Below are 26,354 nucleotides of genomic sequence, written 5' to 3'. Positions count from 1 at the left end.
TGTATTGCTTGCATAAGGAGTGAATTATCGTAGGCGTTATTTCGAGTATAAATAAATTGTAGATGAAACGGAGAATTTTAAATGAGTGGGAGGAAACCTTACGTGTACTGTTGTGTGCCTAGTGTGAATCTACCTCTCGTCAAACACAAGAAAAGTATTTTTTTTGTTGTGCCAAACGACCCAGACCGAGGAAGGCGGTGGTGCGACGCTGCACGGAGACAGCATATTCCTTCAGAGATGGGCTGTTATAAAATTTGTGAGGGCCATTTTAATGTAAGTCTCTTCTGCTTCTCAATGGGATTTAGTTTCGATTGCTCCTTTTGTTATCTTTGGCCACACATCGCAAAAGTTCGTATGTGCTTAAATACATACGCGCTCAACGGGAAATTTTACTTTTTAATTGCAAATATATCATTATGTTTCAATTAGTGTTGAATTTATTGATTATTTCGTGTGCATTTACTACATATTTGCCCCGGTTTTCACTCTTTGTTTCTATCTTGCGCATTAAAAGCCAACTCCTGTAACGGAAAGGGTCTTCGACGCTCACCTGGTGATTTGTCAAAGAGTACAAATTAATGCATCATAATCACAAATGTGTACTCCAGGAAATACTACGATATCGTATTACTCACAACAAGCAGAAATAAGCACATTTGAGTCTCCGTGCCGCCAGGTTTATATATAGAAGCACAAATAGTAAATAATAACTTTTCTTTCTTTTTTAACTTTTAAAATCTTAGAGAAAAACAGAAAAACCAAAGGCGAATGCTTACTGAATGAATACTAGCAAATAGTTTGAACTATCATCAATCGAAAAATAATAAGTGTCAAATTATACAATGTAATGTGTGACTCCTCTCGCTAGACTTCAAACTGTACGTCAATGCCGACATCATGGTTGTATCCACCATTTTTTTCTTAATTTAAAAAATTTTCATTAGCTTCAATGAAAACGAATTAGCAATGACAGCGAAATTACGAATACAAAAAAAACTGTAAATAAGAAAGAAAACGAGAGCAAAATCGGAAAAAATTATGAAAAACAGTCCCCATCCCTCAACCTTTACTAGCACAGTTCAAATCGATGGCCACTTGGCCGCCTCGGTAACATAAAATTACTCAAAAGATAAGTATTAGAAAAAGTAAGGGTGAAAACCGGTTCAAGTATAAATTAAATGAATAGGAAATAATCATTACATCCTGTATAAATAGAAGCGGAATGATAAATTTTCAGTATAAAATCATTTATCCATTTTAGTGCATATGTATATTCACTCACAAGCGGAATGTTAGTGGAGCACAGCAAAAAACTACGAAAGTAGTACAGGATACTAACTTTTCTTTAGAAGCATAAGTGGTGCCACAAACTTTGTTCTAAAACTTTTAAAAGTGACTGTACAACTCAGATGTAAATATGAGGGAACTAACGGATATTTTCACGTAAAAATCCCCATCTCTGCGTTCCTCTATCATTTTGATGACAACTGCTTACAATTTTTTATGGTACGAAACTGACTTGAAGAATTATCAGGAGCGCAGTTGACCAAAGCGAGGCCTCTGCTTTAAAAATGCTGTTCCAACGGAATTTGAATGCTAATCCTAAAAGAAACGGAGAGAACCTCGAACTTCCTCACTTCAGAGAGCATGAAAACAGCTATAACTATAGCACATTTTTTAATTTATTTCATAATTTACATCCGGAAACCATTAATAAGTAAAGGATTTTACGATAGTATGTCCGAAAATTAAAGCATCCACTACAATTGCCGTGATTACTATCTCTATCAAAACTGTAAACATTTCATCTTAAGAAGTTTCATTTCAATTAAATGATTCATTTAAGACAAAAAAAATTGTTCATCGAGCCTCGGTTGATACATTTCGATAACCAGCCAGAACAAAATTAACGTTTTTTTCACCATGATGATAAAATTTTGGCCACTATTTCCACGAACCCAATGTGTTTACGGCTTCTTCAAGCGTTACTCCCGCAGCATTCATGAGGTTCACACGTCACACGGCATCAGCCAATAGAAATACGTTTCGCGTCGTGGGCGTGGTCAAAGCTCCTAGCGGACTTTTAAAGCTACTTATCTCGGTTAAAAATCGAATTTGAGCTCTGAAATTTGGCGTATGTGTTTTTCATTCATATCTTTTTGGTTTAAAATAACGAAATCCAATTTCTAATTTTGAGTGTTCCATCCTATTGCGCGAATGCATGAACGAAATTAGAACAGGGGCTATTTTGCCGTCTCGCATCCACGCATTCTCGCATGTGCTCTAGCAATTCACCGCTTTACACGACGCAATTTTGATTGCGCCTTCGCAAGTACGTCAGATTGCGCAATTCCGTGTACCGTGTAAAACGGCCTTTACATATACATCTACTCATATATGAAAATAGACAATATACAGATATAGTTGGCATAGTCGCCAGGCAGTTGCGTAGTGGGGGTTTGGGGGGTCTGGACGCCCCCTTCCCCCCCCCCCCCGAAATATAAAAACACAATTATTGCCCTTCATAAAAGAAAACAAAATATTGAGAAATCAGGAATTTACAAAATGTTTCTTTCAAAAATTAAGTTTTTTCGATTCTGAAAAGTGTTTAAAACCCATTACTTAGAGCCCGATTTTTCAAAAATTTTCCCCCTTGGTTTTGGAGCCCTCCCCGAACGAAATTCCTGGCTTTGCCACTGTCATGTCGCCAGGCTTCGTTCGACGCGTCGAAAATTTTTCAAGTCCGCCATCGCTCGAGTAAGGAACCAAAAAATTTGTCCCTCAATCAAATGTTAAATCGCTTCCATAGCTCATGAATCGCGTTTTAAAAGACACTTTTGGAGATGCATCCAAAACCGCCCCTCTTCACCAGTGCATCTAATAGATGTCTGACAGAGAGATATATAACTAATAGATGTCTAATAGGCATCTATTAGGTATATATCTATTCATAGAAGAAAATAGACAATACATAGATATCTATTTTCCGTGTGGGAAATTTAGAGATAGACACACACCCCGGTAAACCCAATAGGGGTTGGGAATCACAATCTACAATCACAAAATCGAGATATGCATCCTTCCCTCTTACAACAAATCATAGCTATTCCCATTGGCTTAACTTTGGTTCCCCCGTACGCCTCAAGTAGCAGTCTAGTGGGCCGAACATGAACACTTTCACTCACACTTTTAAATAGCTTATTAGGCAACACATTAACCTGGGCCCCAATATCGAGTTTCGTCAGCATTGTTTTACCGTTCAATTTAATCTCTTCGTGCCACTCATTTTCTCTAAAGCCCTTACTTTTAGATCCCACCGCACTCACACTGACACCAACAATGTCGAAATAGATAGATGATACATCCGAGTCAGACTAGTACTCATTAATTTGGCGTACCTTGTTAATTCTGCACGTAACAGCAAAATGAATCTTTGCCAAATGTGGGACATGCGCGCACGGCGTGTCTTGAATCACACCTTTGGCAGTGAAACACGTTATATGAGCTCTTTTTATTAACTCTACTCAATGTGTTGCCCTTATGTGCTCTTACATCACTGTTTTGATGCCTTCCTTTTCTCACAACTTTAACAGCAGCACTGCTTTCCTTCACGACATCAACAGCAGCACCACTTTCTCTAGCACTCGTCGACTCCTGGATGACCTTCGCCTGGCGTCTGCTCTGCTCTACAGCTCTGCAATGAGCCGCTGCTCTATCAAGGGTTAAGTCTTCAATTCAAAGGAGAGCTTCTTGAACTGCTTTATCACTCACCCCGAAGACAATGCGGTACCGCAACACTGACTCTTGCTGAGACTCCACCCTGGAGAATCCGCAATTCTTGAGGAGCCTCCGACAGTCGGCGAAAAAGTATTCGAAAGTCTCCCCTTCATCCTGTACCTGTTGATTGAACACGTATCGTTCAAAAGTCTCGTTAATTTTCGGAGCCACATATAGTTCCCTTTCCCTTGGGATGCAACCTTGTCGTGGTGGAAAGGCTTGCGCGATCCTATAACCCCTAGAGCTGCACTAGCGGGATTTATTCTAAATTATTCCCGGTAGGGCCACCCATGCCAGATAGGTCGAAGGGTAGGAGCCAGACGAAAGGTAGTCCACGTGATGGTGTCACGTGAAAAACGCTGTTGGAATGGAAGTGGGAAACTCTACCAACTATCTCTTCCCTGAAAACAAGGAGCACACACAAATGAGCCTCGGATTCTCATCGTCCGGGACCCGTCCACAAAGGGCGGGTGTCCAGGGGATGTGGGGAGATATCAAATAGACTACATTATGGTAAGACAGAAGTTATAGGAATAGCGCGCAGCTTCCCAGCAGCAGATACGGATTCAGACAGCAACCTAGTACTTATGAAATGCAACGTAAGATTCAAAAGACTCATGAAAGGCAGGAGGGTGAGGAAATGGAATGTTAAAGCACTGAAGGGGAGTATGAGGAGAGAATATCAGGAACTAGTGGACATTAGTATACGGGAGATTGAAGGTACGAATACTGTTGAGGAAAGATGGAATAATAGTAAAACGGGAATAGCCAATGCGGCGGAAAAGTCAATTGGCTACGTTGACAGCAGAAGGATAAAGAAGCCTTGGGTTACGGAGGCAATGGTAAAAGAAATGGAGGAGAGAAGGAAGTGGAAGAACGTGGACACAGAGCGGGGCAAAAGAATGTATAGGGAACCAAAGCATCGATTACGACGTGAAACTAAGAGGGCAAGGGAGGATTGGTGGAAAAGACATTGTGATGAAATGGAAAAGTTCCAGAAGGCGCGTTGGAGAAGCAGGCGCGTTGTACGCCAAGGTGAAGTCGCTATCGGGCGGAAAAAGAGGACAAGCCATGTCTAAAATTAAGTCTTAAGATGGGAGGATGCTAACCGAGCGAGAAGAGGTACATAGTAGATGGAAGGAATACGTGGAGGATCTGTATGGAAGAAACAGACCGGAGATATTGACTCTAGAGGAGGAAAGTGCAGTGGAGGATGATAATCTTGGGCCGGGGATATTAGATTCGGAAATAGAGAGAGCACTTCGTGATATGAAGACTAGGAAAGCAGTAGGCGTGGACAATATCCCGTGTGAGCTTCTGAAAAATCTAGGAATGGATAGTAAGAAAAGGTTTTTCGAACTAGTGCGCAGGATCTATGAAGAGGGATTTTGGCCGGAGGATTTCGTGAAGACGGTTTTAATTCCGCTTCCGAAAAAGAAGAAAGCTGTGGAATGCGGAGATTATAGAACTATCAGCCTAATACCGCATGCGGCGAAAGTGGTACTGAGGATATTGAACAGACGAATGGAGGCAAGTGCAAACGAGTATTTGGGCGAAGATCAATTTGGTTTCAGAAAAGGGAAGTCAGCTCATGATGCAATAGCAACAATGAGGTCCCTCGTGGAGAGGAACCTAGAATACGACCAGGACGTATATGCCTGCTTCGTGGATTTTGAGAAAGCATTTGATAGGGTGGATTGGGTAAAGTTAATAGATATTCTCAAGGAATAGGTGCAGATTGGAGGGATAGACGACTGATTCGTAATCTTTACATGGCCCAGACTGCGCAAGTGAGGGTAGCGGACGGAGAATCTGGGTGGGCAAGAATGGGATGAGGAGTGAGGCAAGGCAATCCTCTATCGCCTCTGCTCTTTAGCGTGTACGCTGGAGAGATGGTAAGGGAAGCGTTGGATGAGTTAGAAGCTGGAATAAAAGTGGGAGGAATGATGTTCAAATCAGTGAGATTCGTGGATGATCAGGCGTTGATTAGCCAGTTGACGAGGGGGCTTTAGGCTCTTGTGGATGCGTAATGCGAGCGTTGCGAGGAGTATGGGATGAGGATTAATCACAAGAAAACTAAGGTAATGCGGTTTTGTAAAGCATCACGAGCGAGGAATGTAAGACTTAAGATAAAACTGGTTGGTGAAAAACTTGAGCAGGTTGAGCAGTTCAACTATTTACGCAGTACGTTAGAGGAAAACGGATACAGTAGTAAGGACATAAGGAAGAGAATTGCATTGGCAAAGGAGGAGTTCATGAACAGGAAGGAGCTTCTGAGAGGATCGTTATGTAAGAGTTTAAAGAAAAGGTTAGTGAAGAGTTTGATTTGGAGTGTAGCTCTCTACGGTGCGGAAACGTGGACACTGAGGAAAGAAGACGAGAGAAGATTGGAGGTATTCGAGATGTGGGTATGGAGAAGAATGGAGAGGGTGAAATGGACGGAGAGGAAAAGGAACGACGAAGTGCTGGATATGGTTGACGAGGAGAGGCAGCTTTTAGATGAGATACATAGGAGACAGAAGGTATGGATGGAGTTAGTGCTTAGCGGGGAGGGGATGTTGAAAAAGGTGTTAGAGGGTAGAATGTTAGGGAAACGAGGGAGGGGACGGAAAAGAATAGGATTTTTGAGATAGATTGAAAGGGATTAGGCCTTACAGTGAATTAAAGAAGGCAGTGCTGCAAGGAAAGGGAGGCTTCCAGATCACTTCTTGAACACTCCATGGAAACCTACCATAATCGGTAGAATACTATAATAATAACAACATACAGTTCGAATGCCTATTTTACTGTTGTGTAGTCTTTCCTCTCCGTTTCTGTGAGCCTGAAGGTCGATAATAGCGATAATGCCGGGCCGCCCAGGATGTTAAGAAAATGGCGACTTTAATGGCGTCACTTTCTCCATCTTGCTTCGTGGCGATCAGGAAATTTTCAAACTCGCTCATATAGTTAACCCAGTCTATGTAAGGACTTGTGCCGTTCAAGTCAACGGACTGTGGTAGTCTAACGTATGAGGCCATTTTCTCCAGGTTCCGTACTTCGGGCTAGCATGGTCTGACGCTATCTCACGTATGTCACTAATGATGTGTATCTATTACGATAGAATGATCCTACCGACTGCGCTATGTTCCATTTTTGGTCCAGGAGGGTGATGCGGATTAAATGAGCAAGCCGGCACTGGATGACTATGTATTTATTTGATATCTCTTACACATCGGTACACATTGTCACTTTACCGTAATGGGGAACCGGAAGTGACAACCGGTACCAACCTTAGGTCTTTCTCCATTTCTCATGGACCGGATGTCCATAGATACCAACCCAAGGTTGGGTACACAAAGTATTCCGGAGACAATATGTTAATGGCACTGAAAAATACTAAAGAATAATAACAATAATATTTATTTGCATAACAGCCCAACGAAATGTTGGCAGGTAAAGTAAATAAGCAAGCATAAATTGTGGGTTAACGACTGGGAAAAATTCTATTAAGATAAAGTATACAGTTTGAAATTTGCACTTACAAAATACTATGGAAGAAAATGAAGAAACAGAAGCACTGAATATAGGATGAGTTCACTTATTTTAATCATGTATAATTATTTTTTGATGTAAATTGTTCTGTATTTTCTATAAAAAATTAGCAGCTATGACTTTTGGAAAGGTGAACTCAAAAGTGATTTTTCTTAAAGGATAGCTAAAAATACTCTTATTTTCGTGTTATATATTAACATATTTTTTGCATATTGCTTATTTTTTTGGGAGTTAATAAAACTTTTAGTTATTATTATTTTACGGCGGCTGGCTCTCACAGCTGATTGGACACGCTCCTGCCGGGTTCGGTGCGGTTGGTGAAGACGATGCGGACGTCTGTGACAGCCATGTTGGGCGTGAGGAACTGCTGGAGGGTGTCCACTCCGGAGGGCGGCATTCGGTCGAAGGGGTAGCCCATGGAGCGGCGATCCGGGTACTTCTTGTCTCGGATGCCGCAGAAGCTGGCCGACTTGGCACATTCGCCGTTTCCTGCACTGGAGCCTTCGACCTGTGGAGTGGAACGCAATGCAAAGAAATTAAACCCGCGGCCGTGATTCATCCATCAAACGTAACACACACAGTGATGCATTGCCATAATCTGTTCATTTTGTATTTGCGGGTGAGCTTTCGTTAGAGCTCGGACACTCTCGGAGGGCTTCGCTGATGTGGGAGGGGTGGTACCGAGAAAAAGGGCAGGAGCGAACTTATCGTTGCCAAATGTACATAGCCGTCCTTGTGTGTCACTGAAAACGTGTGAGTCACGCGTGGCCTAGGGTAGTTTAGGCCCGGCGCCGAGGCAAAATATTTACCTATTTGGAAGGTATTGAGGAGGATCCCTTCACAGAAGCCCATGAAATTTTCAGCTACACATTGAATGTGGCACCATTGCTGAAGTACATACTTAAAGACCTACAAGGATAACATGTGAGGTTTGGCAACACTGCTCCACGAGTAGATTCACAATATTGATACGACGGAGGTGTGAGAGCGCTAAGCCACGCATGTTGTCTGCTAATTGGCAAAGGGAAAGTCACGTGTCAAGAAACTTTCCCTCCATCCCCACTTGCTTTAGCCACGCCAGCTCACCCGTAAAGATGAAATGAATAGAGTAGAGCGCCATTAATGAGCACGGAACGAGGAGTAACTGGAGATCTTACCGGAATCATTTAAACCTCGCTCATGAGATAAAAAAATTGAATATCGGCTTAGCGACTGCGCTTGCAGTAAACAGGTGACGTCAATACTAATTTCATATTACTTGGGATGATTCTTTCCTTCAGGATTTGTTGGAGGAGGTAATTTTTTACATGCATAATTATAAAGGATTTAACATGTCTTCACCTCTCCGACAATAGCGTACTTAAGGCCTTTAAAAACAACAACTTAGGGCCATCCCAAACATCCATGCCTAAGATAGGGTAAATCTACCCTGGCGGGACTCGATCCTCCAACCTTTGATTTAGTAGGCAAAACATTTGCCCCGCAGCAATCTAAGCCTTTGTCTTTTCATCACGTAGTTATTACACACTTTTACGTCTAATTCATTGTTTCAAATGGCATCCGCACCAAACAGAGGAGAAAATATTCTTGATTTATTAGCGACAAATATACCACATCAGGTAATAAACGTTGGCACTTTCGAAGGAATTAGTGACCATAATGTAGTAACTGCAAAGTTTTCTCTAAATACCGCTGTAAACTTTAAAAAAGAGCGTAAAGTTTTCATTTTTAAAAGAGCTGATTTTGATGGGTTTAAGAGTCATCTGAAAAATGCTTTCCCCGAGTTTCAAGAATCAGTATTAAAGTTAAATGTAGAGAATACTTGGAAAGCTTTTCTTTCGCTCGTAACTTCGGGAATAAATAGCTATATCCCTAGTAAAATAGTAAAAGAAGGCAGCGAACCGAGATGGTACGACGCGGAAGTGAGAAAATCATTGAGGCGACAGAGAGCGTGTCATGCTAAAATGAAAAAAGTCAGCACGGATTTATCCGCTAATGAACGCGAGCTAATAATTAAAAAATATAGGATGACTAAAGCCGCCACGAAGGAAGCGTTCAGGAATGCGTTCACGAATTTTAAAAGAAAAACACTAGTAGAGCAGTTACAGGAAAACCCAAAAGCATTTTGGTCATATGTTAGGGAAGTTCAAGGTAAAGGATCTACCGTATGTTCGCTGAGAAACGACAATGGAGATGTGTTGACAAGCAGTTACGATAAAGCCAATTTATTAAATTCCTACTTTAAGAGCGTGTTCACGGAGCCTTCCGAAAACTCACCCGAGACCTATGACAATCCCTGTATACATAAGATGCCAGCTATTGAAATTAGTACGCTCGGAATAGAAAATATATTGAAATCGCTTAGTCCAAATAAATCACCTGGTCCAGACGAAATCCCTTCTCGCGTATATAAAGAACTAGCCTCAGAAATTGCCCATTACTTGAAGTTAATATTCAGTAAATCCATCAAGCAACACGAAGTACCTAATGACTGGAAAATCGCTAATGTAACGCCTATATTTAAAAGTGGAGACAAGGAACAGCCATCTAATTACAGGCCGATACCTTTAACGTCCATCTCATGCAAGGTCCTTGCACACATCGTAGTCAGCTCGGTAATGAAACACCTAGACGTGCAAAACTTATTAATGGGAACTCAACATGGATTCAGGAAAAGCAGATCGTGCGAAACTCAGTTAGCGCTTTTCGCCCACGATATTTTAGTCTCCGGGGAAGACAACATTCCAGTGGACGCGATTTTTCTTGATTTCAAAAAGGCATTTGATAAAGTATCCCACGGAAAGTTAATGATAAAACTGAAATCTTATGGTCTAGACGAAGATGTCATTTCCTGGATTAGAGAATTTTTGAGCGACCGCGTCCAAAGAGTAGTATTAGACGGTGCGGTCTCCAATGAGGTTAGAGTCACTTCTGGCGTTCCTCAGGGTAGTGTCATTGGCCCACTCCTATTCCTTCTTTATATAAACGACATTGGCGAAGTAGTGCAGAGTAAGTTACGATTATTTGCAGACGACGCTGTAGTTTACAGAGAAATTCGTTCCAGCAAAGATATAGATGAACTAACGAATGACCTTGCTGCTATCCAAGCTTGGTGCGATGCTTGGCAGTTAGAATTAAATTTGGAAAAATGCGTCGTAATGAATTTCTGGAAGAAGAATAACTCCCTACAGCGTAACTATATCATTCGGGGCACCCAGTTAAATGCAGTTGAATCCGTGAAATATCTAGGGGTTAGACTCAATAATGATCTATCGTGGAATAAACATATTCGAGAAATAACCGGTCAAGCTAATCGTAAAATGGGTTTTGTTAAAAGAATATTAGGAAAGTGCGACGACAAAGTGAGAGAAATTAGCTACTTTTCCCTCGTTAGACCACATTTGGAATACGCTGCCAGTGTTTGGGACCCTCATGAAAAAGGCTTAATAACAGAGTTAGAACGCGTGCAAAGAAGAGCTGCCAGGTATGTGAAAGGTCGTTACGATAGTCTTGTTAGTGTAACTGACCTCTTAGATAAACTTGGATGGGAATCTCTGTCGGACCGTAGATTGAAAAATAGACTAAACCTTTTAGATAAATTCAAGAGCAGTGTCTTTTCTGACGAAGTTAACCATATCTTGCGGACGCCAACGTACTACGGAAGATCAGATCATATAAATAAAATAAGAGAGATAGATTGCAGAACAGACAGATTCCGAATGTCATTTTTTCCTCGATCAATAAGAGATTTTAACGGCAGCAATAGACCTCGTAAATAGATTGCATGACTTGTAGTGTAGCCTACTAACCTATGTAAAACTTACAGCATGTTTCTGAATTTCTATTCTATATTCTATTTCTAACAGCATATAGTAGTATAGTTTGTTATTATACGGGACGTTTTTTGGACGGTGTGGTGTGCATGTGGGAGTCCAAATGCATGCTGCATGCTGGTGATTGATCACCCCCTGCCAAACACCCTAGAGGTGGCTCGCAGGGTATTATGTAGATGTAGATGTAGTGGTCAACAATTTCTTTATTACGATACATCAAAGGCAGTGATTAGGTTCAAAATGAGATTCATGATGACTTTAATCTGGAAGATTGACAAGAATATTAGCACAGAATTCCGATTTTGGAGTAAATTTCCCTTAATTGTATGCTGTATCACGCATTTGTCATACAAAATAAGAAATATGTGTTATTTAAGGGTTGCCATTCGAAAGTAAGCCCGCTCATTTCACTAAGATACAGCAGTGATTGCTCACCATGTCGTCCTTGATGTCAGAGATCATGATGAAGAGCTGGCAGGGAAAGCCTTCGGGAGATCCTCTTGGAATGAGCATGTGTTGCGGCCAGCCACAGCCGCAGTAGTTGAAGTCCTCGAGGGCCTGTTCGCCAGGCGACGGACACGAAGACTCCAAATCGCGGAAAGTTCTCTCGAACGGAATGGTGATGGACGACTGCGATGACTCACGAGTGATCGTAGAAGACTTCTGGCGACCCACTGCCGTAAAAGAAAATCAAACACTTGTGCAACGGACCTTCTGGTGGCCGAAGAATGAGGATCAATGGCAAAATGACTGACTGATCCGCATTTAATTTACATTAGGGTATTTAATGAATATTAATGATGATATTTTTTTAATATAATAAGAACCAAGATGAATTTTTGGGAGAGATATCGTAGAACTGTAAGTATCGTGGGATGAGGGACTTATGTCCTGTCTTCCCCCTTTCTTCACCTCACGCCACCCACCGCCCACGCGCCGCCAAGTCCGCAGTTCGTTCTCCGCTTTTCGCCTCCCCACCCTCCCCGTTCCCTACCTTACTTCGCCTCAAGCGCGGGAGCGACGCAACGCCGGCAGAGGAATGGACCGCGGGACGATGGAGTGGGGGAAGATAGAGAGCGCCTATACCCTTTTTCCGAACAGATGGCGGCTGGTTGGAAAATAGCAAGTAGCCAATCAGAAGCGCTGCCCCTTCCACCTCTCACTTCCCCTCCATCCCCTTCCCTTTTCCGCTCCCCTCCATCCGGCCGACCGGCGTTACCAGCCTTGGCAATAACTGTACTTTCGGGGGCAGCGGACGAATGCTGTGCGATCTCCACAAATTCTATTCGGCAACACTGCTAGCTGAAATGCGATCTGCACTGCACGGAGTTCGGAGAGAGACTGCGGGCTCCCACACATTCTCCTGTCGCTCTTTTGTGATTGGCAAGATGAGTGGGTGGGTTTCGAGCACGCTCAAGGTCAGCCGCCGTCAGTTCAGAAAAATGGTGTAGCACGCTAAAAGGAGGCGCCATGAGGAGTGTGTTGCTGGCGGTTGTACAGCTCGAATGTGGCAATAAAACCGGTTTTGTGGAATTTAGGGTGTTCTTTTGAACTGATCCTGCCTTCCCTCATGGTATCGATATACTGCACCCTTACAGAACAGCATAGTGAAAAGATACATCGGAATCAAGGTGCGTATAATAGGAGGTGGTCTCAGCTGAAAGTGGGGGAGGAAGCGCGTGACGTCACGAAGTTCCACATTGCCTTTCGCTTCCTCAGAGTTCCTAGTGGTTCCTAGCATCGTGGCTCAGCAATTTGCGGCTACCATGTACTTTGACTTGAAATCTTTGGGTAACTGGAATATGAGGTTGAAGTAACTTCATAATAATTGAGAATATTTCTTTAGACAGGTAAGTATTGTTTTGTTAAAGATAAATTCACTGCCCTTCTAAGGATCCTTTATAACAATTCCTTTCTTTTACAGAAATAGTTATCACTTCATCGTGATTCGTATTATACCTATTTGAATATGTCCGTGAGGAATATGAATAAATGAATATGTATATCAGTAGTCCACAAAGATTGTTATCAATGTAGTACCTAAGGTCATTCTTCTGTCCGCCGGTAAGTTTGGCTTTTCCATCAATTCAATGCCATTCTGAAATCCTGTTTTTAATTTTGTTTCTTTCCATGAATGTCAATTGTTTCGGCCTTCCTAGAGAATTATTATGTTTTGTTAGTGATTGAAGGATATCCAGTTAACATTCCGTTATGGTTTTATTTGGATTCATTCAGTTTTTATATCTTCATGGTGAGAAGCATTAAGTTGTGGATATGATTGGAAGTGTCTATTGAATGTGAAATTCATCTACCTATTCTGCTATTTGGTAAGTTGCCAGGTTTAATACCTTATTATTTTCAGTAGTCATAAAAAATACAATGATCATGATTGAGAAATGTATTAGTTTTTTTAATGATTGTAGCTATTAAATTTAATTATAATGCAGATATTTTGGTAAATATCGAAATCTTTTTGTCGAGGAAAAATGGTTGTTGTGTAATGGTTATATCATATTATTATGTTTTATAGTTTCATTTTGCTGTTATTATTGTATATTGCTGATACTGCAAATTGAAAGTGCTCAATCATTGTCTTCTTGTAGTACAAACCTTGAAAGATGAATTAGAAACTTGAGTGATAGCATGTTTGATAAAGATCCAAAGGTTTTAGAATGTATGATAATTGATGATACTGACCATTTAATGTATATATCATGATGATATTCATTGAAATTATTAAATTCTTTGTTTTTTTTTGGTCTAATCAAGCTCAGCAATTAATACACATTTTCAATTACAGGTTCAGCTATGCCAGCAACAATTAATGGAATATGCGTGACGGCTTTCAGCTCCTATTCATGGTTCTCTCACTAATTTGAAACTTTTTCAATAGAATTGTTCCATCATTTGTACGTAAGATTTATTATTAAGTTGCTTACTTTGCATTGATTGTATAAATAATATTAAGTATCTATTAACTAATATGATATCTTATAGTTTCAATGGCGTTCTTATATCATTCTGAAAATGTAACATTTGAATGTGTGTACATTATATAAGTTTGAAAAATGAGAATTGTTTTCATTTTTAACACCTATGTCTGTGATTCCATTTGATGCAGCTGTTATCCATGCGGCAACTCTCATGAAAAGCACATGTACTGCATGTTAGGTTGTGGTTTCCGTAGTTGTTCTTGTCTTATTTCGGGGAGTGATAATATTTCTGATTAGTCAGCCCTTAAAATTGACCAGATTCGTGCTCAATTCTGTTCATTGCACTACCTTAATGGAAGTTTACTTGGAAATTATGTGCGAAATACCTTCGATCTTGTTTCTCAGCTTATATTTTACTTTCCTAAAGCTCAAATTATTCCATAGTAAGCATTGCTACTTTGTGGGCATGAGATTAATACTAGTACTTTCAGATATGATTTACCATGTTAATACATATGTAAGTTCCATACCCGGAAAAACGTCCTGTAAAAGCATCAAAACTTGTCTAAGGCACGCTTATAGTTTTCCCTTAATTACTTTTTTGTGGCGAATTAACTACTTCTGGTGCTCACTTAGCTCAGATTACGGTCTTCAATTAACAGAGGATATTTATTTTTAGCCAAAATAATAGTTGTGACACATATTTACCTTACATGTAAATGTTTTATCTTGATATCGATAGAATTCCATTTGCAATTTTGGAGTGGCTACGAATCTGCAGTCCTGGTTTTCAGTTTAAATTCTAAAGCTAAAAATACTTAAATAAAATACGTGTTTAACTATTTTTTTACGGTAGCTTATTCCTCTTATGAGTTTATAATTTCAAATAGCATGATACATTGCGATATTTTATGGATGGAACTATAGGATGTAGAATACGATAATTCTGCTTACTTTGCTAGTTTTATGATGCGATTGAAAAGGAAACATGGACATTCCGGAAGAATATACAACGTAATCTGATGGCTATTAACGATATTTTTATTGTAACTCATAAGAATTTGATGCGGAAAGGCGATATCACGACCCGATTCCTGCTTGTTATTCCCTGGCATACGTCTACGTTGGGAACCTCGTGACGTCACGCCCGCACGGAGTTTCAGCTGAGACCACCTCCTATTATACGCACCTTGCATCGGAATCGCGTACCCAGGGTGGGCCCGCGATGGTTACATTCCTGAGGGCCGGGAACAAAGTCCGAGACTTTTACGCCCGTGCTACCCCAGGAAGGGGGAGGAAAAGGGGAAGGAGGTGCCACCGCGATGTGAGCCCCGGACGACGACTCCCCGGTAAGGATAAGGTTAGGAGAAGTAGGATAGGGAAATCCCAACACTGCCATTAGGGCGACGTGGGCCACTACTGCCGAAACCATAATTTAATGTTTCTACAGAAAGGAAATATATCCCTATGCTAGAAACGAGAAACGCTACAATTTCCCGTAGATAGTAACAAAATACGAAAGGATGTCGAGCTCTCTATTTATTTTTTATTTTAAAACTCTTCAACATGTGTTTCAGAGTATGTGCCTGAAGATGACTGCTAGACAGTTGAAACACGTGTTGTATTGTTTTGAAATTAACATAGGCAGAGAGCACGATATATATGTGCATCTTGTCTCTAATGTAATAGTTCGTTTTCTTTGAAACACTACTTTTCGCTGAAATCGCTTATAGTTATAAAAAATAATGAACAAGCAGTCAAAAGCTTATAATATTGGAAAGGTGAACAATCAGCCACTCAAAAACATTACCTCATTCCAGGCTTTCAAATCCAGCAAAATAGTTCAGTTGGATTAACTCTGGAATTTTTACTTCTACGGTTCAGTTATATAAAATATTACCTTTTAAAATAAGTATCTTTTCAGAATAACCCATCATATTTGGTGGCGTTTAAATAAACTGAATTATAGCTACAATGTTAAGGTAATAGCCTCGCTATATATGATATGGCATAGAGGAATCGCGACTCTGAATGGGAGAAATTCAGGCAGCACTTACAAGTGACGACGAACTTGTCCAGCTCAATGAACATCAGCCTCTGGTCACAGAAAAGCCACGGCTGACCCCTCTCGTCGAACTTGGGGGCGAGGAAAATTCGCACGGTGCCCATTCGCTCCGAGTTGGACGTGTTCTCCACCTGTGGGCGGGAAACAAGAGTTTAAAGTTCCTTGTATGATTGGGAATATTGAAGACGGAACTTCAGTGAAATGTATGGAGGGAGGTGAAATGCAGGGATCAGTGATGACGTTCACATTGATACATCCTATCCGATTCTACATCTATCTAACGAACAACGGATAAGGTGAAAAAGAGGAGGAACGACCAAGTGCTGCGTATGGTAGGTAAGGAAAGGTAGATTCTAGTTGAAATGCGAAAGAGACAAGGTTTGGATAAAGCGAATAGTGAGCGGGGAGGGGATGTCGAAAACAGTGTTTGAGGGAAAAATATTAGATGAGCGATGGAGAGGAGGGAAGAGAATAGGATACTTAGATAGAATGAAAGGGAGAAGGCCTTTCGGTGAACTGAAGAAGGGACTCTCGTTTGGGAGGGGAGACAGCCCGGAGTGGTCGGCGAAGTGACCCTTATGAACCTACCCTGACCGGTAGAATACTTAAATAATAATAAAAATCTGCCAGCCACTTCAAGGTTATTTGGCTGGGGGTGTGAATTTTTTACAGCATGCAGCAAACAACACGCTGCATGTGCAGTTTGCGGACATCGAGTAGAAAGTAACTTGTGCAAAATGTATGTTGGTGGTGTGGGCTCTCACTAAGCATGCATCGTTCAATGAAACGCGAGTCTACCGCAAGGATACAATTCCATCAAATAATGATAGAAGTTCACTGCAGGTAATTGAAATAAGCCAATCAGCGCAGGGTTGATTACATTACAAGCGAATGGATTGTCGCGGAGAAATTTTGGACACAGATACTTCTGAAACTATAAAACAAAAAAATATTGGGAAACAAAAACTGGAAGAAGGGAATTATTAGAACAGCCATGTCCTAGAGAACTTTGCACAAAAAGAAGGATATGATTATGACGGGAAATTTAAACATTTGCTTAAACAATTTATCGTGACTGACATTTGGAGTGTGCTTCTCTGCGGAAAAGAGGCATGGAAAAAGACTACAGCGGATAAATAAGTAGTGGAGGTATTAGAAATGCGGTGCTACAGAGGTGTGATGAGGATCACATGAATCAAATGAGTGAGCAATGAGGAAGTTCTAAGAAGATTAGGCGAAAATTGAAGCTTAATTACAACCTTAATAAGAAGTTATAGAAGTAGTATTTAGAGAAGAAAATAAGAAGTAGGAACTAGTTGATCGGTCATATCTTGAGGCATTACGGCTCAATGAAGTAAATTATAGAGGTACATGTAGGTGGCAAGAATGGAAAAGGAAGACTTCGAATAAAATATTTGTAATACGTATAGAAGGATGTGAAAGAGAAGTAATGCGTAGGTGCGATGAGAGATAGGTAACAGGAGAATCGAGTGAAGATCTGCGTCAAACCAATTTTTAGGATTGTTGACCGGGTAGAAGCATCGTTTGTTTTTACCTGGATCTTGTACGTGAATGTTTCGTGCTGCAGTTGGGTGAGCCTTGCGAAGACGGGCCCGCGAGGTGTGAAGTCCAGTCCTCGCGAAAGATCAATGTCGTTCTGTTCCCAGAAGGTTGTCATCTCGTTCTTGCCTGCCCCCTTGGTGGTGACCTCGATGTTGGTTATCCTCACTCCCTGGTAGTCCAGCTGTGTTGGGAAGAAATTATATGAGACCTTCCTTTTATTTATGTAATGCTCTCTCAGTGTATTGTAGGAAAGCATTTCTTTACACAAGATATAAAAATAATATTTCGCCTGGAAAATTTTCATCTTTCCCATGCAACACCCTAATACCTCTTAATACAAAATTATCCAAACAGATTTTCTTGAATCATAAGGTTGACTTACAATTCACATGCTAGCTCCACACAAATACGAAACTCAAACTAAATTCATTCAAATTACTTTCTCATTTACCTCGAAAAGTTATTTTTATGAATTATCAAAGTCACAATCGATTCAAAACAACAATAACTTAATGAAAAATCCAAGTGCATACAAGCTTTATTGTATTCTATACACATTCTTAGGAAAAGGAGAATTTCCATACTTTTTTATCTTTCTGAAATTAATGAATTTTTTTATTATATCTTTGATTAAATTCTGGGGAATAAACATTCAATTTATTAAACATTGCAATAAAATCCAGTATTAATAATATCATATTGTGACATACAGCCATAACTTATTTCATTTGGTTGTATGAATTTATAAAAGTTCAACAAATTTGTGTGTGATGTGCTCCTGTTTTTATAGTTAGGGTGTCATCTTATGCTCTCTGCAGAAAAGTGGCCCAAATTTTTTGTGAGTTATTTTCAACATTTCGATACATTATTGTGTATGAGGGGCCCTTACAATCAAGTTTACTTCGAACTAAAGCATTACAAAGCAGAATTATTGCTTTGGCGCTTTAAAGTCATACGTACTTATCTTAATAATGCCCTCTAATTCACGTGGACATGACAATATATTTTCAACACGTTATATAAATATCAGTTTATCACAAAAACTGCACCTTATTTTTTTATTTCATGTTTTTTTTAGAAACGATTCATCGATAATGTAACAGATATCGAAAAAAAAGTGTTGCGTTCTTGCGTTTCCAGGAATGTTTTTCATGTGCCTCAAAGATTATGTGTTTAAAGAGCGATGGAGTAGGCGAATTTCAACTGAAGAAGGTGACGCACCTTATTGTCTGGGTAACTCGGCAGTTTCCTCTTGTGGATCTGGAAGAGGTCGTCGATGAACGCGTGCCAGCGGTAGAAGACGGGGTCTCTCATGGCTGTGGTCGGGTCGGCCATCACGCCGAAGGTTTCCTGCAAGATAAGGTGTGACAGTTGAGAGAAGCACGAGAGATTAATGAGATTAACTTAATCAACAAAACACGTTCTGGACAGTCAACAAAAGACGTTCGCATCAGCGAATTAAGGGTAATGTTAAATATCGATCCATATCGTGAAATATTTACCAGCATTAAAGCTAAGAAATCTAGGTTTTTTCGAATCAAGTGATTTAACAGCTGGTGCCAAAACTACCCCTAGTACTCGACGGTATCTATATAATAATATCATAATTAATCACGAGAAATCTCATTTTTTTATTGCTATATATAAAACATATTTTGATTTTATAATTTTTGATTTTTTGATAATGGTTGATTATTAGTTACTTAACAACATAACTTTACCTCGAATATTAAAGTACTGGTTTTTGCTATAAGGAGAGCAATTGTTTCCTAGACTTCGTATTTTCTGGATCATACAACTCGCATTAATGATAGAAACCTTTTCTGAGTCAACTCACCAGGTGGCGCTGATCTGGGTCGTGCGGGAACGCGAGTAGGAAGTGTCCCATGTTGTGCAGGCTGCCATAGAGACTGGGGTTGATGGAGAGGATGCTGGCCTCCACGATGTCCCCTAGGATGTCGATTCCTCCTTCCTCGGTCAGCTCCACGACCTCTCCCTTTGTCTGTAGACAGAGGAAAAATGAGACAGTGTGGCATGAGTATCCAAATTTGAATAATTATCGCATCAATGCATGTATGGGTGAGATTTTATTTCATGCAAGGGTAGAATTTTTGAAGGCTTCAAACGAATAACAGCCAAATCATGAATGCTGTTACAATTGGATATTATCGAAAAGTAAATTCAGCATTGCTACTTCAGGATGTGACTTTTTTTCAACTACGAAATCCCTCCGGCTCTTTAATCAATTTGAAAGAAAGTGTTGTCATTTCTTCTTCCGTAACCTGTTACAAAGAGAAACGCAAGAAATGAACCTAGCCTGATTTTATTTTAAAAAAATGTCAATACATGATTGATTAATCGGTGAAAAACTTAATCATTGACATGCCCAGCCCATAAATATGTGTTTTTTTATTGTTAAAATATTTCGCGTATGGGTTCACCTTTAATGTTTTCGTCTTTCGTCTAACGGTAACGCATTCTCCATTTTGAGTAATATCTCGATCCTGCCATTTGAACGGCCGTGAATTTAACATAAATTTTCATGACAAATATAACCGGGAATCAAAGCACGGACCTTTGGCTTACCGGGCCATTGAGCAGATGACTACGGTATCCAGGTTCCTGAATCCCAATAGCAATGTACCGAGGATTATGATACTAGTTGATAGGCTCTCCGGATCCATCCAAGATGGCAGCATAAGGAAGAAAGTACTTCAAAGAAGCCTCAACGGGTTGAGAACCTCAAACCTGAACTAAAGCCGCGCACGGTGGTAATGTGTAATATTTAATGATTTTCCAATTTGTTTTCTCATTCTCCAATCCCTTAAAATCTATCCGTGCGCATGAATTCAGTGGCGCCGACTCCATGGGGCCTGAGGGGGCCCGAGCCCCTCCAAAAATTCGTTACAGATGTGAGGAAAAAATTTGTAAGACTTGTCGATTTTCCCCGGAGTGTCCAGATATCGAGATTAGAGTGATCAGGGTTCTATTGTCGATCGTATGACTCTTCTAAAATGCTTAAAAACTTAAAATCCACTACATGTAACATTTACTAGGGCAATGTCTCCGGTTTGGGCCCCCCCAATATTTTTTGTAAGTCGGCACCACTGCGCATGATGCATTGAAAATTTTTACGGAGGGCTTTCATCGTTTTTTAATAGAATATCCGAGCGAGAGTTGATTGGGAAACTGCTCCGTAGAGAGAAAATATCATGGTATCTAGTGACTTACACGAGAAAAAGATATTAATCTGGTGAAGTCAGTTATATCTCATCCTATTAGGATTCCAGGGGAGCACATTCAAGGGATAGCCTGGTACAAAACATGGCTGGTCCAAAGAGATGTCGGCACAAAAACTAAAATAATGAGTGCTCTATTTTTGTCCCATATAATTTTTAAAATTTATTTTATATTATTGATTTTAAATTGTATTTTATTTTATTTAGTACAAGCCAAAAAGTAATACGCTTTAAAGGCAAACTATTTTAATTCAAATTTAGGTTCATACTTGTGATATTTTTCGTTATACAACACATTTTGCACATTGCGAATTGCAATAAAATCAAACCTGATCGAACTAAACTAAGGTAATTTTCGGGTTCAGCGCACGAAGGTACATGAGAATCAATTATTGCGGAGTAAAAAAACAGAAAAATCGCAGGCTAGTGTTACCTGACCAATGAAGAGACTCGATGCCATAATTTCTTAGAAACCTCCATCACGATTAAACAAAGGAAGCACGAAATGTACTCGCCCAACTCAGATGAGTCGGATGACTTTTGCCTTGCTCCTGACATGATTCATATCGTAACGGTGGCGCCTTCCAATAGTTTTCTGGTTTTTCTTTTGTTTAAGATTTTTTTAGGGATGTGGCATTGTAATCACGATAGGTAATGTCTGCATTCCACCATTCCGCCCATTTTGCGAAGAAGAACCACAGAGGGAGATAAAGTTGGGTTGTAATACGATGGGCTGCGTGTCGCTCTCAAAGATATCCATTCTCAATTCCTCAAGCAATATAAGCTTAGCGCGCAGCCTCTAGCGGCTCCCAGCCTAATTCGTTTAACATCTATGCAACGCTGATTCGCTCAACTTCTGTGGCTGAGCGCTCACTCAGAGCTTCTACGTAGTGGTCGTATTCAGGGGAAAACTTCACCACTGTCGTGGTAGCGCTTTGAGCGCTCACTGACTTTAATTTTCCGTGATATCGAAACCGTGTGTGTAGATAAATCAATTTTATGCGAAAATACCTTTAAAGTTTTTCAACATGAGTTCCAAGTTCCGCAAAGTGACCCCTGATATTATCAATTTTCCCAATGAATGCGTGATGGCGATAAGCCACTAAGGCTTCGTGCGGAGAGAAGTGGCTGACAGATATGTGTCATCGTCATTGGTCAACAATCCTAGGATTGGTTTGACGCAGCTCTCCACTCTATTCTCCTATCATCTAATCTTTTCACACCTACGTATTTCTTCTCATTCACATCTCTCTTTACTTGTTCCATATATTTTGTTCGAAGTCTTCCTTTTCCGTTCTTGCCTTCCACTTGCCCTTCGATGATTGTCTTCATCAGGCCATCATGTCTCAAGATGTGGCCTATAAAGTTGTTCCGTCTTCTTATTAAAGTTTTCATGAGGCTTCTCTTCTCTCCTACTCTTCTTAGGACTTCCTCGTTACTAACTCGGTCGATCCATTTAATTTTCATAATTCTTCTGTAGCACCACATTTCGAAGGCCTCTATCCTTGCTTTTTCCGCTGCGGTCATTCTCCATACCTCACTTCCGTATAGGAGCATACTCCATATGTAGGTTCTTATAAATTGTTTCTTTACTTCCATATTTATGTTTCCCGCTGTAAGCAAGTCTCTCTTTTGGTGGAATGGTCTCTTCGCCTGGGCTATTCTGCTGATAATTTCTTTCTTACTTCTCCCGTCATTAGTTATCTTGCTTCCCAAATAACAGAATTCATCCACCTCTATCAGTTTTTGCTTCCCTATTTTAATGTTAGTCTTGACTTCTTCTCTTCTGCTGCATACTAAGATCTTGGTTTTCTTCGTGCTTATTTTCAGTTGATATCTGCCCATTACCCTACTCATATTAACCAGAATATTTTTCAAATCCGTCTCTGTTTCTGCTATAACGGCTATGTCATCGGCAAATCTTAGCATGCTAATTTTTTATCCATGGATATTCACTCCCAATGCCTTTTCTTTGATTTCATTAATGGCTTTCTCAATGTAAACGTTGAAAATTACTGGTGACAATGTACAGCCTTGTCGCACTCCTTTCCAAATTCTTGCTTCTTCACAGCTGGGCCCTGATTTTATCACCGCTACTTGGTTTTTGCATAAACTGTGGATAATTCTTCTGTCATTATAAAGTACCCCAATTTCCTTTAGGATTCCAAGCATTGTGCTCCAATCCACGTTGTCAAATGCTTTCTCTAAGTCCACAAACGCAACGAACGTTGGCTTGTTCTTTTCCATTCTCTATAGATATGTGAGATGTGTGCATGATACAGATATGTGTGAATGCAAAAATAGAGGGAGCGATTGCGCTTACGTTGATCGCTCTGCCGAGGTCGATGGCCTCGATGATGCGGTCCCTCCACCGCTCCAGGTCAGCAATGTCTAACCTTATCTTGTCGCGGTTGATGTCCTGCAAGAAAGAAGAAAAACAGTCCCGAATCATTGTGATGGACTTGCATGAGCAATAACTAATTTAACTTGATCACACTGATAAGAGATCAGACTTATTCATCCATTGAACTATTTAGCACCAATATATATTCATCGATTTGAATAGTTCGTTATTCTTCCAATTACCAAATTTACAATCCTACATACCTGGGCTTCGAACTTGATCTTAGACTTGGAATGGATTTTAACAGTAATCACTACTGATTCGGAATTATTTTCAAGAAAAAAGTCCTAAAATATTTTACATTTAATAATGCACGTTTTCTCTTATCTTAACTGATATTTTTAAGCCGCGTACCAAAATAGAAATCGATGATTCAAAGTCAACTTAGAGATAAAAATTTCAAGTAATAATTTGCATATTCTCCTAGTTCAGCAAATGATCTAAAATTATGGAATACATGAATGGAGATATCAGCTGTCTCCAATGCAGCCATGGCTTATGCAAAAAAGACCTGTTCTCATCGGTTTACACTAACAGATGATTATCATGCATGAAACTCCGTAAAGGCAGAGAAACATCGGATGCTCTGAACGCAGAGGAGCAAGAATAAACAAATTGGCACTCTGAAAAAACAAAAGGCACGCGCACCGCCCTCTGCTCCACCGACATGAATCAAGTAAACCTTGTGATGGAGCTCTGGGAGACGGACGGAGGGAGACGGACTGTGACTAGATATAGCTAAATTTTGAAATATAATCATGGGCCAAATTTGAGATGGATTATTTAAGAAAAGTAAGCTATTATTTTAAGCATTTAACCATACATATAGTGAGAAATGAGAATAATTTAATTTTGACAAATTTTATGTCACATTTTTAGTTTTAATTAAAAAAAGCCATAAATTACGGCTCTACGATAATTTGGTGGTGAAATACAAGGAATAATACGGTTAACGTATGATTTTTTGGCAAAGTGTGATAATATTTAAATGCGAAAAAAGTTTTTCGCATAAAAGTCTCAGAGTTTCCAGTTTGAGGTGGATATACACTCGTACAGAAATTTTCATCGAAATCTGAGACCCTAAAGGTAAAAAATTTGCGGAATCGATATTAAATGACAAATTAACTCTGAAACTCAGGTTAATATCTTTATCTCCATAGTTAACAAAATGTATGACTTTCGCTCAAACGGTGTTTTATTTGGGATGTATAACGCCTTAAACGCCTTACGCCTTTGTAACATAAACTGACGCCATAATCAAGCAATGTCATTGGTAAACAGAAAAGGGTTTGTTTTATCAGTTTCAAGAAATAACTCATATCAATTCACATTGGAGCACTCACGCTTAGTTTGGATCCGGATGGCCTTGGCGGATAGTTGCGGCTCGCGACCAAAGTGTCCAGCTTGGGGAAGTATCCTTCCTCGATGGGCTCTCGCAGGTTGAGCAGACGCTTGACGCGACCAAGACGATTGCACAGCCTCTCGAAGTTGTATCTGGCGGGTGTGTTTCGGGGTGACAAAAAAAATAGGTGTGAGGAACAATCTCTACAACCCTTATGTTTATTTGGGATTTTTTACCATGGCAATGTCACCTCCTTCCAGGTTAGAAATACACCAAATAGAATTGGATCCTCTTAATTATGACGAAAAGGCGAATTATTAGCCGACCTCGGTGGCGGCGAGGTTAAGTCCTCCCCTGCCAAGGCGAAGGTCGCGGGTTCGGGTCCCGCCTGGGTAGTATGCCCCTACCCAGGGAATGGTTGTATGTGATAGTCTTTGTTTCATGTTATTTCCTCCAATGTAAAAGGCCTTGAATGAGTTTTTTCGGGGCGATGATGATAAATGAAAAATAAATAAATAAACAAAGGATGGCGAGAAACCCGAAATTGATATTGACCTGCTTTAAACAATAGTCGCCCGGGGCACTGAACACTATCCGTCCAAACTGTGCCCACTATAAAGATTTGAGGCTAGTATCCGAATGTAGCACTGAAAAATAGTGTCATCAGCGATTCGCGGATGCATGGGAAATGAATAAAGACAGGTTTTGAAGCAATATGGTAACATTTCATCACTCAGTTTCCGACCAAATGTGTAAGGGGGTAGTTAGGTTGACGTCGGGAATACCATTTGTATTCCCGTGGACACGGACTTCATCGGGGACAGCCTACGTTGGACTTATTGTAGAGGGGGTGTTCCTCACCTGGCCAGGATCTGCTGGTGCATGTAGAAGAAGAGCTCTCCGCGCCTGTCCTTCCGCACAATGTTGAGTGGCGCCTGGAAGGGGTAGACGAGGTGCCAGTGCCAATGGTGGAGGTTGATGCCCACGTCCTCTCGGAAGTAGGCCACGCGGTGCTCCTCTTCCAGATCGCTCGCAGTGTAGTCACGCGGAATCTCGATCGGCACCTGCGTGCCAAGAATAGAGCTCGAGTATATCGATATCGAGTCGCTAGGACAATTGGGATTACAAACGAAGTACCAAAACTGCCTATACACTACCCAAATAAATCACTCTTCTATGAGTCTATCCTATGTAGAGTGAGTTCTGAAAGTAATGCAATAATTTTTTTATCAAGAAACTCATTAACCATAACTTTAAATTCTTCAAAGTGCTTCCTTTGGGGTTCTACCTATGTTTTTTTTTTAGCGAACCGGGCATAACCGGTGCGCGCTTAGGAAGGTATTCTTCGGGGACCTATCCCAAGGTCCTCCTGTCTCCCTTTAAAGGACGAAAAATTGGTTTATTTCAGGGCTTCCTTAATATGAGGTAATCGAAAACATTCTGCTGGGGTGACTTCTGGACTATAGGAGGTAGGGAACTTTTCGCTAGGAACTTGCGGACTCCAACAGCGTTGTGGCAAGGTGCTTTGTCGAGATGGAATAACCATGTGATGGATGTCTTTTCGCGTCATTAAAACCCTTTTTAAGTCTATCCAGCACTTAAATCTAATAGGTGGCATTTACTGTCTTTCCTTAAGAAATAAATTCCTTATTTACCATTCCTTTGCT

At 40.4% G+C, this 26,354-nt stretch overlaps 1 protein-coding gene and 1 long non-coding RNA gene across 3 annotated transcripts in view; one reads left to right on the top strand and one right to left on the bottom strand.

The window, feature by feature from the left end:
* Positions 1 to 6,951: 6,951 nt before the first annotated feature.
* Positions 6,952 to 26,354, bottom strand: part of LOC124155268 (phenoloxidase 1-like) — a 32,116-nt gene continuing 12,713 nt past the window's right edge. The window contains exons 4-12 of the mRNA XM_046528987.1: positions 25,549 to 25,751; positions 24,689 to 24,839; positions 23,265 to 23,360; positions 19,540 to 19,704; positions 18,924 to 19,052; positions 17,695 to 17,883; positions 16,132 to 16,270; positions 11,577 to 11,815; positions 6,952 to 7,816 (exon numbers count right to left, since the gene is read on the bottom strand). Coding sequence (XP_046384943.1) covers positions 7,583 to 7,816; positions 11,577 to 11,815; positions 16,132 to 16,270; positions 17,695 to 17,883; positions 18,924 to 19,052; positions 19,540 to 19,704; positions 23,265 to 23,360; positions 24,689 to 24,839; positions 25,549 to 25,751 — 1,545 coding nt within the window. The 3' untranslated portion in view covers positions 6,952 to 7,582. The remainder of the gene's footprint in view (positions 7,817 to 11,576; positions 11,816 to 16,131; positions 16,271 to 17,694; positions 17,884 to 18,923; positions 19,053 to 19,539; positions 19,705 to 23,264; positions 23,361 to 24,688; positions 24,840 to 25,548; positions 25,752 to 26,354) is intronic.
* LOC124156486 lies at positions 12,823 to 14,175 on the top strand. Of its 2 annotated transcripts, XR_006864336.1 has the most exons (4): positions 12,823 to 12,991; positions 13,066 to 13,205; positions 13,377 to 13,468; positions 13,942 to 14,175. It is a non-coding gene; the product is annotated as an uncharacterized LOC124156486 (long non-coding RNA). The 2 variants fall into 2 exon arrangements; XR_006864337.1 differs by having other exon boundaries at positions 12,825 to 12,991; positions 13,066 to 13,468.

Source organism: Ischnura elegans, chromosome 3 (assembly GCF_921293095.1).
Source record: "Ischnura elegans chromosome 3, ioIscEleg1.1, whole genome shotgun sequence".
In the NCBI taxonomy this organism is placed as follows: Eukaryota; Metazoa; Arthropoda; class Insecta; order Odonata; family Coenagrionidae; genus Ischnura; species Ischnura elegans.
The sequence above is the reverse complement of the archived record's forward strand: the minus strand, read 5'-3'. Positions and strand labels throughout refer to the sequence as shown.